The following is a 15,490-nucleotide window of genomic DNA, read 5'->3' as shown; positions in this document are numbered from 1 at the left end:
AGTAAAGTGTTTACTTCTAAAGTTTCAAATCAGTTTTGGAAGAATAAAATGTCAAAATGAGGGTAAAATTATGTTCCATTGTGTAATGTTCTGAACTGTACGCATTAAAAATATATAAAAGAAAAATGAACATACTACATTTTATTGCATTTTAAATGAATAAAAACGGCCAAAACAGTGGCAGTTTAAAAATGTTATTACAAGTAAGTAGTATTTGGAGTAAAATGATTGTGACACTGGCTGTGAAACCCAGCTAAAGTCATTGTTTGGTGATTTACTGTTGTCAATTATACTTCATAAGGAAAAGAACATTCTGTGAAAATATAACATTGCTATCTTTAATATTGACCGAGTAAGACCATGTCAAAGATTGATATCACAGTGAAATTAATGGCTGAAATCAGACTTTGATGCTTATCTCAGAATTAGATTTTGAGATGTTAGCCTGGATTTCACAGAGACGGTCTCAAATAATCTTTTAATATGTCATAGACTGATTCTTGTGGTAAATATGCCCGACAAGATTGTTGCACTGAATGACATTTTAGTGGCTGCTTTCTGTAAATCATGGTAAAAAAGTATGATATTTATTTTTTGCTCAGAAAAAAAACCTATTTAATTAAACAGGACAGTTTCTAATGTACTGAAAAACAACAACAATTCAAAGCTGTACTACACTCATTGTTTTGATGCTTGAAAACCCTTTTTCGTCTTGGACCCAAATACAGAAACACACACAGCTCCTGTGGCCATGCAGTGTGGTCCATCTGACCAATGAATGGCCGGTGTGAGCAGATTCTTTAATTCATCTTAAAAGCCAAAAAACAAGCTTTGAACTCATGATGAATTGATTTGAATCAATCTGTCTGAGTCCTTCTTGACTTATATCATCATCATCATCATCATCATCATCATCTCTGATGGCTTTAGGGTTTCAATCTTGAAGCTTTATTATTTTGGCAGCAGATGTTCTCCAGCGCAGTGCTGCTGACTCACTGCACACATCCAGGAGAAACATCTCCGTAAAACAAACCTGTGATTGATGGATCGGCAGTAATGGGGTCTCTTATATTCTCACGCCACTTTCCCAGCAGCGCGGATGGAAACTCAATTCATTTACATGCTGTTTTTAACTATACCACTTACCACAGAGCAGCATTACAGAGCAGATTTGGGCTGAAATCCCTTTTGGGAACAAAAACAAGGCAACGACGGCAGAGAAAAACTCCCTGAAAGTAAGAAAGAAAGCTCAGGAGGAAGCAGGGCTCTGAGGGGAAATCCGCTACCCTGTGTTTGGCCAGAAACATGATTATGTCATTAAAAAACACTGGGAGTATTCTAGCTGTAATGCGTTTCGCAACTATGGCATGTGGAGCTGATTTAAGGTCAGAGGTTATTGCTGGAATTAATGAACTGGGGGGGGGGGGGGGGGGGGGGGGCACAGTGTGTGTAGCACAGACGCTCTAATAAAGCCAGCTATGAGATTATATTACTGGTGTTGGCTAAGTCCAGCATCATTATTACTATTGCTCATGCTAGGGTTAGTGATTTGAACAAAACTCCAATCCTGAGACACTTTTGATCAGTCAGCAAACACCCAATATCCCATCAATATTATAAAGACCCCCCCCAGTAGCTACTCAGAACGCTTTTATTATCATTTAAGTAATAAATTCAAAGTGATCTGTAAATCCCCAGCGGCGTGATGGATGCTGAGTTATGACTGCCCACTTTTTCTAGTTTCTCATGTGAAGTGGAGTGCTTTCGGCCCCTGCTGAGAGGTCGGGGACACCGCATTCTGCTTCAGAGCTACTTTCCCATGAAATTAAAGCTCCATTTATGTCGTCCAAGGGAAACTGTTTTCCCCCACCCAAGGGACAACTAACAGCCCTGCAAATAAACCAGACCACAAGCACTCTTCGCTCGCTGTCACTCGTGTCTGTCTGGACGGCAGTGGACGATGCATTCTTGACACCGCTTCAGTCTGCAGGCTGCTTTCAGTGACAGCCTTCATCCCTTCCATGACTTAAAACCCCACCAGAACTATACCTCAGAGCAGTTAAACAAAAACTGAACTGATATTTAAAGTGAGAACTGAAACAGCAAAGCGAAAAAAAATATTTCCTGTGCAGGTACTTAAATACACCTCATCAAGGTTTGGCTCAGGTATAAGCTACTTATGTCACAGACGGGAACAGAGCGACCTCTTTACTCAACCTCCGCCTCTCTCCGCTCACAGCTGAGGCGACAGATGTGAAAACTGCATCTCCAAAAATCCACAGTCCTCTTTCCCTCGGACCTGATGTCCTTGCCAAATATCCTCAGCCTCGGCATGGAGACGGTTCTCTATCGTGCCAATTCCCAAACCCAGTGGAAATGCTTTTGCTGACTCAGCAGAACTAGGGATGTGCCAGATAAAACACTGGCGCAGGTTATTCTGCCCCGCAGGACGGATGTGTCTCTGGAACTAAACTGTTTTATTAGTTCATGTCCTCTATACCTTATACTGCTTTACCAAACCCTCACAATTAACCACCTCAAATCTGAGGGAAATGGTACATCCTGAAAGATGCTGTTCAAGCCTTTAAGTCTGTTAGCTATGGAACAACATTCATGTCAAAGAAATCCCCAGCCCTAATATCAACAATCCCTAAAATCACAGGGATGACAAAAGTCAACCAAAGAACTTTACGATCCTCCAGCCTTAACTTTGACTGGGGTGGGCGATATACCTCTAGACATGATAACCGGTAGAGATTTGTCAGCTGGCAGAGATTTTGTGCGGCATCCCAATTCACATACTATCCGTCCTAAATGTAGACAAGAATTATGAAACTTTTATGGTATCAAAAATGTTTATATCATAAAAACTTATTAAAAGCAGAAATAGCTACATCTTGATACATGTCGTTATATAAGATTTTGGTCATATCGCCTCAACTCTCAATAAAAGCTGGTGACGAAGAAAGTTATTGACCAACATGGACTTTGATCCAAGAACAAATCCTACTTGGTGCAATAATAAGGATCATAACACAAGTGTTCACACAAACAGATTCAATGCATTTGTGATGCTTTATTAAACTTTGTCAAGTACTCTGATGTGTTTGTTCAGATATTTACCTCAAACATTTGGTATTTGCAAAAACTGAAAGAAAGAAAACAAGAGTGAATGAAAGAGTAAATCCCAAGAAAGTAAATTCCCCTAAAATATAATGTGATCTAATCTGGAAACTCTGGCTCACTTGCGCAGGTCTCTCAGCTGACACAGGCTGCATGCAGACCACAAGAATCGCCTCTTACATAAACCACAACACCGGCCCTCATGAGTGCGCTTGACACACAGCTAATCACCTCACATCGATGCATTTATTCCCTCGTCATCAGAGCTGATGATTAGGCAGCCTAACGATCACGCCGTGATTCCAGTCCTATCTCAATCACAAACACGGCATCTGCGCTGACAGATCCGGCCATCCGGTACCTAAGCGGATCTGGACTGCTCGGAGGAAGAAGATAAGAACTGATCGTGTTAGCACAATGACAGACGTGATGGAAAATCACCGGCTCTCACACAGGGAAGATGAGGTCTGCAGATCTGTGCGGTTCAGCGCTATAGGGAAGTTTGTCTTCTGCATTTGGTTGGTGCTTTGTGACTCAGTGACACCAGAAAACAAGCAAGAGAAGCGCTGACGCGGTGAGGGGATACACACACGAGCCTCAGAACTCTGATCCAGACAACCACAATCTGACCAGTACACATATACACTTTATCAGCTTTCAACCAAAATTACTGATTTCAAAAGTGATTATTTCATATACATTAGTGTTGTCAAAAGTACTGGTACTCTGGTACCAAGTCAATACTAAAATACTGAAAGCGTAACCCGTTACCGGTTGATGAGCGTCTGCTTTCAAACATGAGTATTTGAGTGAGCGCCCTGTGTCAAAGCTTTCTATTTACAACGTGTTTCTGCAGCATTCAATCGCAGACATGTTTGTTGAGCGTGTGAATGCAGTGACCAATCAGATGCGTTTAGGCCAGAATCCACTCAATACAACAGAGTTTGTTCAGTGTCGCTATAACTAAAGTACAAACACGATGTACGATGTTTTCAGTCAGTCGGTGAGCTCGAACTGTGGCTGAACTGAAGTGATATGAGCTTCAATGATTATAAAGCCTTTTTTTGCTTGGTTTCTGAACATAACCCATTCATAATATAAAAGTGATATTTTTATGCTGTAAAATAGATCTGTGCATTATGTGTTGCAGGGTAAGTGCAATAGGCCTGCCACGTGTTCTGTGTAATGCGTTTATTTGATATTGTATTACCTTCATTTGATCTTTTTAATGCAATGTTTGCAAAACCGAACGATATTTGAAGAATGCATGTTTTAATGTACTATTTAATAGCATTAATAATGAACTAATTTGATGTAATATTTTTTACTTTCAAATAGTTAAATTAAACTTGGTGTTAAGTGTGACCATCGTATGAACCTGTAAACACAGTTTCCCAACAAACTTCTGAAATCCTGTGCAGATATTGCTTAAAGCCAGCGCATCAGATTGCAGCAAGCATGACTGTTCCTGTTATAGCCACACAGATTAGTCAACTATTAGAATAAAGAACAACTCATTCTTTAACTGTTTGGATCAGCAGCCAGCAACTTGATTTCAGCATTTCAATGAGCGATTCAGAAGAGGCTTTGAGATGGGGATTGTGTAAATATGAGTGGGTTGTGTGTTTCGCAATATGTTGGTTTTTGGCTCGTGACTGTGATTGACACATGAACACAGCAGAACTTTGAGACGAGTCTGGTGTCTATTCACCGTCTCTGCAGTGGAGTTATCATTGGTTCTGTCGCTCAGGGATCTGAACATGTGCTCCAGACATGAATGACTCCTCAGATCAGGTGTGCCGTTGAGGAGACGCACGCTGAAGGATGAACTTGAGCTATATCTACAGACCAAAGATCACAGAGACACAAGGACGGGCTCGTTTTTTTTTTTATTGGGTCAGTCAGCAACTGCCCAAAACACCCTTACAATCTCACTTATTCAGAGTCACACAGTGAGTGTTTTCCTCCACTGCCGCTGATGATGAAACCACACTGTTGTTGAAGAGAATTGCGCAACAGAATGTTTTTTCCAATCTCAGGATCGCTTGCATTAACCCGAGCATGTTTTCATCAGGTCAGATGGAGGCATCGACATCATGTGACACACAAATCTTCCGGTTATTGGTAGAAGGAACAGATCCCTCTCATGTGCTGTCGGGATTCTCCCCATCGGCACAGACGATCAGCTGACCAAGCAGCGGCCTGATGGATTATTGGGAAAGAGGCAATTATACAGCAAATAAGCCCCAAACAAGAGGTGAACACAGCAAATAAAGACAAAAGCAGCTCTGTTCAACACGGAGAGCCGCTTATCTGTCCTGTAAGCATCTTACTTCCTCGGCTAAGGCAAGAAATGAGTCGATCAGCGTTAGTTTGGATCTGAGGAAATCCAGACATGTCAGCTTCAACGTCTACACTGTACTAGTCTCAGCCTCAGGCGTCACGCCCACGGACCGTTGGCATATGGCACACTCTTCTGGAAACACTTCAGGAATGTCGAATTCGTAATCTGAGTGGTTGAATTAAACCGGATTTCCGGGAGACACGAGTGTCGCGTTTATTTTCGGTCTGCCAGGAAACAAAGATGCCGCCAAACCGCTCACGAAAGAAGAAAGGTGTCGTGTTTACAAACGTGACAACGAACGCTTATCAGGGTAAACTAAATGCTGTATTTTCAAAAGTATGTGAAATATTTAAAGTTTGTGGCATATAATCTTTAAAATACATCCGAGAGTTTCACACACCGGTTAGTTATTGTGACAACATTTCCACGCCACGAAATGTGAAGCTAAACGAAACGAACTATGATCGGTGGTTTGACATGTCGGTCAAACGGCTTCATGGGAGGAACTTGGCCAATGAAAGCTGCCATCTATTTCAGATCTTCAGCCGTCAGCCTGAAGGTCTGGCTACGCAAGACTAACACTGTACCTCAGATTTAAGAAAGGTTTAATAAAATACACAAGCAGAGCAAAGAAACACACTAGTTCTGTGAGCGGACTGCCTACATAGTGACGGAAGAAAATAAAACAATGACAAGAAAACTCGATTACGCTAACAATGGGTCTCATTAACACCGAGCAAGCGTACGCACAACTTTGTGCGTGAAACCTGCGTACGAATGATTCTCTAGAGCAGTGCTTCCCAAACCTGTCCTGCACATGTTGTATGTCTCCCAAATCAGACACACCCAGTTTAGCTCTTGCAGTCTCTACTAACGAGCTGATGAGTGGAATCAGGTGTGTTAGATGAGGGAGACATACAACATGTGCAGGGGGCCTCCAGGACAGCTTTGGGAACCACTGCTCTAGAGCATTTTTGTACTACAATGTATTCTAAATTTAAGAAGAAATATAGGAACAGCTGAATGCACGCATATGTAACTCTGGCTGATTTTAATAATCTATAGGATAAGCTATGTATATAATATATGGGTAATACTTTACAATAAGGTTCATTAGCTAACATTAGTAAACATGGACTAAGAATGAACAATACTTCTACAGCATTTATTAATCTTAGTTCATGTCAGTTTCAGCATTTACTAATGCATTATTAAAATCACAAGTTGTGTTTGCTAACATTAGTTAATGCACTGTGAACTAACATGAATAAACAATAAACAACTGTATTTTTATTAACTAACATTAACAAAGATGAATAAATAGTGTAATAAATGCATTGTTCATTGTTCATGTTAGTTAATACATTAATGTTAACAAATGACACATTGTAAAGTGTTACCAATATATGTTTAATCTCAGGATAATAGTTATATACGGTAAAATGTATACTTCATCTTAAAATGATTTCATCATATACAGTGAAAATAAGAAAAGCAGCAGCGTTAGACTATAGCTCGAGCTGTGAGGTTTCTCTGAATAACAGCATCTGTACAGCTGGCTAAATAAAAGGTGTTTTATTGTGTCTGAACTGGTTTTGAGGACTGTGCTCTTTGCATTGCTCAAAGATCCGGCGAGAGCGCGTCTGTAGACATCGAGCGTCACATGGGGTCGCGTGGAGGATCTTTGACGAGAGTGACGAAAGCCCTTATATGGAGATGGTCTGGCTCTATGATATAGAACAAGAGTTTTATAACCCAGTTTCTTTGATCAACTCATTAGACCAGAAAACCCAAATTCCTGACAAGGTAAAAGAAAATCCATTCATCATCAGAGTTGTCAAAACCTGGTCACAGATCAGAAGGTCTCTCAAGTATAATCAGAGCCTGCCCATCTACACTGACTAGTAATACTGTTTTTTTCTATACTAATACGGGTTCTCAATTTGGTAGTTGGATTAATGTGGGAACATACAGGATATGTGACCTATTCCATAAGGATGTTTTTATGTCATTTGATGAGTTACATTTAAAGCATAATATCCCCAAAGATAAGACACTTTGGCTATACTAGACTTGGCAGTTTCCCCATGAATAGCTCTGATTTCTTTTTGGATAGATTTTTTATTAAGAATACTGAAGTTCAACCCTTCATATCCAAATTTTGCTCCATGATTAACCATTATAAAGTATCTATAAACCTGATCTTGTTGCAAGAATTTAAAATGTGACATTGACGAAAATGTCTGGGAAGATATTATTAGACTACCCTTGAATATCTCTGTCTGCAATAGATTTAAAGAAATGCAATTTAATATTGTACATAGACCTTATATATCTCCCCATAAACATAGCAAAATAAATAATACTGTATACTGGAGTGGTGTTTGAGACAAACTATCGATAATATGCAAACAGAGGGCTACAGCCTCTCCATTAATGTGCTTGCTGGGTGTCTTGTCTTCCTCTTTATTGGAATACTCCGATGTCTTTAAACCTTTGCTGATGTTGGGGAGAAAATTAATTATGAATAAATGTGTTGGGACAGAACCCCCTCTTATCAAGGACTGGATAACTCTGATGAAAGAATCCATACTTATGGAAAAGCTTGGATGTATATTAAAGGGTAAATCCAAATCATTTCAGAAGCTGTGGGTAATTCCTTTGAACTGTCTTGGCATTGATTATTAAGTCTATTATGTATCCTTAATTGTTTATATGGTGATACTGTAATATTGTTTTGAATTAGACCACACCGCTGTTGTGCCTTTTCTATTTTTTTTACTTATTTTTTATATACATTGTACACTGTTAATGCTTTACTCGTTACTGTATATGCAGATTATTTAAAAAAAAAACGTTTTGTTGATATGCAAACTCCAGGTCAGAAGAACAGGCGTGACGCAGAGATGCTGCCCTGTCACGCTCACGGATCACAGCTCTTACCTGAAACACAGCGTGTGCCAGTCCGTGTCCAGGGCCTGTAGGTACTGCTCATCAGAGATGTGCTGTCTGCAGCCCGCACACTCCGGCAACCTGCCGCCGGCTGCAAAAACACAACACACACTCACATCAGCACACTGCACAGCTCATGCTGATATACAGCGCCATTTCCTACCGCAAAATATCATTTCTTACTGCAAACAGAAGTTGTGCATTATCCACAGGCAAGACTTATGGTAGCTTTTAGGGGTTGTTAGCCAATGCTGATTATTTCAAAATACTTAAATATTAAAAGATGAATTAGTTTGAACAATGTATGGTATTTCCCTAGTATTCTTGTTCAACTTCTTTCTCTTTTCCACTTATGGAAGTCAATGGGATCCGTCAACTGTTTGGTTACACACATTCTTCAAAATATCTTGTGTGTTCAACAGAAGAAAAACGGGTTTGGAGGAATTTGAGGGCGAGTAAAGGATTTGTCAGGTTTGTGTGAACGGTCCCTTTAACAGCATTTCGTTGTTATCTTTTGTGTATTTAAGTTATGTATTTCCCTTTCACTGCCACTGTTAAAAATTCTAGTCTCAAAGCTTTATCAACAGAACTACACATAAGCAACAGAGGCACATTGTTAATACTAATAACCGGACACTACTGAGCAGCTCAGTGCAGTCAGTTACTGATGATCAGCAGCCGAATGTGTGGCAGTGCTGCCACTTGACAAATAAACCTCATTTGACTGAACAATCCATAGTTCATAAATTATTCATTCTAATTACATCAACATGAAAATCAATTTTGTTTCCATTCTTACAAACACAGATCAGCTCATCGTGCCAACAACAACCTCACTGTATACAGGCATGGAGAAACAAAACTGATGCAGATGCTGTCACTTTAAAAGAGACCTATTATGCCCCCTTTTACAAGACGTCATTTAAGTCTCAGGTGTCCCCAAAATGTGTCTGAGGTTTCAGCTCAAAATACCACACAGATCATTTATTATATGATTTAGAAAATGCCTATTTTGAGTGGAAGCAGAAACAGGCTGTTTTCGTGCATGTCTCTTTAAATGCAAATGAGCTGCTGCTCCCCGCCTCCTTTTCCAGAATAGGGCTGTGCCTTTACAGCTCCTACCTCAAAAAAACATTTGATTAGCATATCTATCACACTGAAATCATGCATTTTAAAGCACGGCATGCGAGTACTGAACTAAGTTCTTTTTCATGTCTTATTGCGCTTAAACTATGAAATGCACACAAGTTTATGTTAAAAACACACGTAAGTTACAAAAACACTGTCGGTTGTGTCTGTCAAGTTAAACAGCTGGGAAAGAACTCGCATGTTTATATTAGATCTGTCTGGCAGCAGTGTAAAATACAGTATAGGATTGTGATGATGACAACATTTCCCCACGGGTTAATCGGCGTGCAACTAGGGATGGGCAATATCTTATCGTTTGTGATATACCAGTAAAAATTCTCCCCACAATAAGAATTAGTCTTCCCACAATAATAATAACAATAAAGTCATTGACATATTTCTGTGTGTGACAGTGCGGAGCAACAGGCGGACATGAAATTGAGGAGGAGTGTATCACTAAACTCCTTTTACAATCTGTAACTGGTTTGGTTAGGGTTGTATAGTGCACAAAAATCGGTCTGAATAGATGTATTACAGTAGCATGTGTGCGATAAAGTTTTGCATGTGTATGAGCCTGTTTAGAAACCTGTTGTCCAAAAAAGATATCATTTATTGACATGCTTTTTCTCCAAATGAACTTAACATGGTTGAGTGTTTGAAATACTTCTTTTTGTGGTTTCATATTACAGAATGATAGTATTATATACAGAGATATATCATTGCATTATAAATATACTTTCTTTATAAACATACCCAAGATTGAAGAATACAGATAAACCATACATTTTGTGCAATCGTATATTTATTGTCTTCAAGTTCCATCAGTTAAAATTTCTCTATCTCCGTTGTTCGTTTTATTCAGCGTTAACTGGATACCTTCATGGAGCATGGTCAGTAATACTACTTCTGTGATGCATATATGGCGTTTCTGCACAAGAGCGCCCTCCAGCTTCCAGTATGAATTAAACACATTACATTACATGTGTACCCAGTAATGCTCACAACACACTATTTGGTGTGTTCCCACTTTTTCTTGCTTTCCTTCGATTTTAAATAGCTTGCAAAAGCGGGGTGCACATTTTACTTTCACTTTCAAATTAGCAGCAATTTGGCATAAAGCAATTGTTCGTTGTTAGTTCGTTTGAGTTTTCCCTCTTTTCTGCATTAATTCATGCAGCAGCAAAATACAACTTCAAACTCAACTTAGCCTATATATAAATCATAGAACTTTTATTAACAAAACGAATCAAAATCCACCATTCTATAGGCCAGGGTTCCTCAAATCTTACCCTTGAGGTCCAATCTGCTGCAGAGTTTAGCTCCAACCCTGATCAAACTCACCTACCTGTGATGCTCTAATGATCTTGAAGACTCTGATTAGCAGCTCAGGTGTGTTTGATTAGGGGTTAGAGCTAAACTCTGCAGGAATGGTCCAGATTTGAGGATCCCTGCTACAGACTATGCCTAATATAAAATAACAAATAACTTACACGCAAAGTTTAAAGTCTTAAAACTGGTATCACAGCCAAAACCATCTATTGCAGCAAGCCTAATACAGTCCCTACACTGCAGTCTGCACCGTTAATATGAGCCAAACAATCAAATAAAAACAGAAAATCACTCTCTGCTCGACTGAAAAACTTCTGTAGCTTTAATAAGAAGACATTTCTTACTTGAATGCTGATTTTACGTAAGTGCTCTAGTGAAGTTAAACATGGTGGATTGTGTGCGGCTCACTCATGATTTATGGGGATTAAAAAAAGAGCGGGTGGATTTTTATCACTATAGGGTGGTTATGTACACACACTGCCAACACACATTTATGTTCAAACACCATATAAAAGTGAATTGTCCATAATGGGCACGCATTAATAACACTGAACAAACTACAGACATGCTTCATGGGGGACTTTAGGTCAGGAGTGTCAGTCTTCAGCGCATTCATTTCTTTATAATGCTGTTAATACTGAATGATCAGATCTTTTCCACAGGAACAGGATATGATGCGGTGAATAATCAGGAATCAGACTGAGCAGGAGAAGCTTTAGTTCATTCACAATAAACATGATCATGATCAGCTGAGAAAGGCTTCCCTGACAAACTCAGCCAACTGTTAATGGAAAAACACTGATCTATAGCAGAGCTTCCAAAACCCAGTCAAATAAACTCAAGGCCTAAATACATGACAATAACAACAAGTGTCCCTAGTCTTTATGTGATGGAGTTGTCTAACACAGACTCATGTATTTGTGAGCATCCGTTCTCTTTCTCTATGGTATGTGTGAGATTCTGGTCTGTGGCAGAATGAAGATCTTGTGCGCAGTGAAACTGTTATTGAGTTGTCTTGAGCAGACAATATTCATCATAAGTGACATTTTGATCGTTTGTGCCGTGCGTCTCTTAGCTCTCTGCATGTTAGTGATTCATGTATAAACTGGAGGTGTGTATGGACTGTGATGGACGTGTGGCGTCTGACAGATCCATGTGTCTGTCTCACACACACACACACACACGTTGGTATTGGTGGTTTATGGGAACTCTCCATAGGCATAATGCTTTTTCTATCACCTACACCAACCCAACCCAAAAAATAAACATTTAGTATACTTTTAATCCTTTTGAATTATGGGGACACAGGCAATGTCCTGATAAACCACCTTTACTTGCTAATACCTCTGTCATACCCATGTTAATATACAAATTTGTGTCCCCAAAAACCATCCAAACCAGTGCACACACACACACACACACACATTCAGAAAAGGTTCCCTGTAGTACCACACACACACACACACACACACACACACACACATTTACATGAATACATAACCTCACATGAGGACAGATGGATACAGGAAGAGCAGTGTGTCATTTTCCAGAATAACATCACATTAAATATGCAAAATATAAACAAAATACTGACATGGCACTGTAGATATGTAACACTGTAGAAGCTTTTAACAAGTCTTCTGGAACAGCATGTCTGTAGTATATTTTAAGTTATAGTTAAGTTTTTAGTATATATTTACTGTAGTATTACCGTGCCACTGTACATTCCCAGACTTTCAGGCCCATGAATTTCCAGAACTTTTCTATGAATTTCCAGTCATTCAAGTCAATAGATTTGTACTAATAGATTTAGCCTAAATGATTACTTGAGACCCTCAACAGACAGACTGACGTTTCAGCAAGCTTTCACCTGAACCCTGGACATCCTGGATGTGAAGTATTTCGTGAAGTGCTAAAACCTGAAGATGGTGTAAAAGCCAACCAGCTCAGACCTTCCCTCTTTAAATCAGACAGCTGCTGAAGCGAACAGCAGCTGAGGAGACACTTGAGCCCTAATGAGTGAATGTTTCCCGCAGTATTGCAGCAGCAGTGAGCACACATGTGCTTCTTCACAGGGCACGCTATAGCAACACAACACATCACTGAGAGCAGACGCAGTTTGTTGCGCAGAGCGCCCCGGCATCCTCACGAGCCCTGCATCAGCAGCAGCAGCAGCAGCAGCAGCAGCATACACGAGACACTCACCTTCCTCCTCTCCCATGCGCTCGTCCTTCCAGGAGCAGCAGAGCAGCATCAACCTCATTCACGCGCCGCGACAGAAGCTCCCCTCTGCGGCGCTGGAACTGCGCTACTACGGCAAAGGCTCGCCTCGCCTCATGAATATTACACGCGTCGCGTCGCGTCACGCCGCTGTCTGATTAGCTGAAGGCTTTGAGTCGGTAAGTAGGCGGGAGTCCGCTGGCGAACTGCGGATGGCGAAGCTTTCAGTGTAAGTTACGCGCCTGGGCGCTTCCCGAGCCTTTGCCATAGTGGGATACCTCCAGACAGAAACCGGAAAACACTGGCGCGCATGCGCTCGCGCTGTCTCTCTGAGTGACGTCATGTTTATATGGATACTTTGTGACGCCGATTAAAAGAAAAGGAAGTCAAATTTGATAAGAGCGCTTTAAAGGGACAATAATGACGATATCCATTTGTTTTATTAATATATAAAAATATACATTTAATTGGAAGTTACAATTATTTTATTTTTGTTTGGGAAATGTCATATTTAAAAACAAACAAACAAAAGAGTCTAAAGAGACTTCAATGAAAGAATGCAGCAGCTGCTTAGAGATGTCATGAATACACATTTGTAGATGTTTGTGTTGCTGTTTATTTGTTTATGTTGTATAGCTACATGTAACACAATTAGGTCATTTAATCACAAAATAAATGTAGCTAATCTGTTACAGTTGCTGAGATAAAAAGATAATTAAATTACAGTTAATTATGAAAATGTTAATGATTACAGAGGGTTGCATCTGAATATTTTCACACACAAACACACACAGATTTGATTGATTTCATAAATTGCATCGACTGCAATAATATATGAGATTTCTCAGGAGTTTAGGACATAGAATAGGACACATGCTTATTCAATAACTGTTTTATTTCCCATTTGGGTTATTTTAAGATGAACTGGTTTGCCCAAGGCATTGTTAGATATCAGCGTTTCCTGTCATAACTAGGAAAGATTTGATTTCAGAAACGGTATATTAAATTATATCTTATGATTTTAAATCTCCATTTTAAATTTTAAACGAATTTAATTCAAGTCTGATTATGTGGTGTGATTAAATTATGAAGTGATGAAGTATTGTTGCAGTCTGACAGTAATCTGTGTTGAGTTCTGCTGCAATGATTCAATATTAGTAACATTTTAAAAACATTTGTAAGAATTTTAGAAAAGTAATCAAATGTAGCCTGTTACATTAATAAAGTCATTGAAATAGTAGCACTACATATTACATTTTAAACAGGATAACCTGTAATCTGTAACCTGATACATTTCCAAAGTAACCTTCCCAACGTTTGGTATGTTATTTTATAAAAGGTCCAGTCCTTGATTAGAAATGGCTGAGCCTCTTTGGACACCGTTGTAAAATATTCTATAAACACACCCCTGTGACCTCATTACTTCAGTATTTTATGAAATCTGTGTGTGGTAACTCTTTTATTAATGCAATAAGCCACATGAAGCTGTGGTTTACTGTGAGCTCAGAACAGCTTAAGACATGTCCCAACATTCACATTCAAGGTGTGTGTGTGTGTGTGTGTGTGTGTGTGTGTGTGTTTATCATCTTATGCAACCATGCACACCAAGAACACAGTTTTTAATTATTTAAAATATTTTATTTAATTTTTCACTAGAGCAGGTAAAATGCCAGAATTTCCGGGAACTAGTCAGAATATAGGTTGTGGAAAAAGTGCAACAGCCCCAGCCCTGTAATTAAATAAGATGGAAATCCCACGGCACGATAGAGAAGACCTGGTAGGGCTCACAGGCAGGTCAAATACAGCACCAGGTACATTAATACATGATAAAGTGTCTCTCCAGATGGATCGAAAAACAGTATCAACCAAGTATAGCAAAAACTGACACATTATATGTTTGATAATACATTGGCTAGTGAGGCTTTCGGGACACACACACACACATTGAGGAGATTTACAGACATCACCTACACACACACACACACACATCTTAAAATAGCACACACAGTTTTGCAAGTTCCACAGTGACTACATTGCAGAAGCTATTTAAAACAAAAAAGTTATTGTCATATGATGTGTACAAACTTGATAATTGGTCAACATGTCAAGTTCAAATGGTGCAAAACAAACAACATAAGGCAAAGTAACCTGTTGTTAAATGATCCAACCTACGGTAAGCATATGATATACATATATATATATATTTTATATGTATATGTAAACTAATTCTATGTGAATACACAGCGATTAAAGAAACACATTCTTGGTCAAATGATGGAAGCACCTGTAGTCCCCGGGTCCAGGGAAAAACATAAGCAAATCTTCCAGGTTTAAACATACATCATGTACAAGTCAGAACTACGGTTACTATTTTACAGAGTTACTTCAGTTTGT

General features: G+C 39.3%; 1 protein-coding gene across 1 annotated transcript in view; it reads right to left on the bottom strand.

Annotated features, from left to right (window-relative positions):
- The window catches only part of LOC306851413 (LIM domain kinase 1-like), a 48,675-nt gene extending 35,248 nt beyond the window's left edge, over positions 1 to 13,427 (bottom strand). Inside the window, exons 1-2 of the mRNA XM_079387610.1 lie at positions 13,082 to 13,427; positions 8,411 to 8,510 (exon numbers count right to left, since the gene is read on the bottom strand). Of these exons, the coding sequence (XP_079243736.1) occupies positions 8,411 to 8,510; positions 13,082 to 13,139 (158 nt within the window). The 5' untranslated portion in view covers positions 13,140 to 13,427. The remainder of the gene's footprint in view (positions 1 to 8,410; positions 8,511 to 13,081) is intronic.
- Between the last annotated feature and the right edge of the window lie 2,063 nt (positions 13,428 to 15,490).

The sequence above is a fragment of the Barbus barbus genome (assembly GCF_936440315.1).
Source record: "Barbus barbus genome assembly, chromosome: 31".
Lineage (NCBI taxonomy): Eukaryota > Metazoa > Chordata > Actinopteri > Cypriniformes > Cyprinidae > Barbus > Barbus barbus.
The sequence above is the reverse complement of the archived record's forward strand: the minus strand, read 5'-3'. Positions and strand labels throughout refer to the sequence as shown.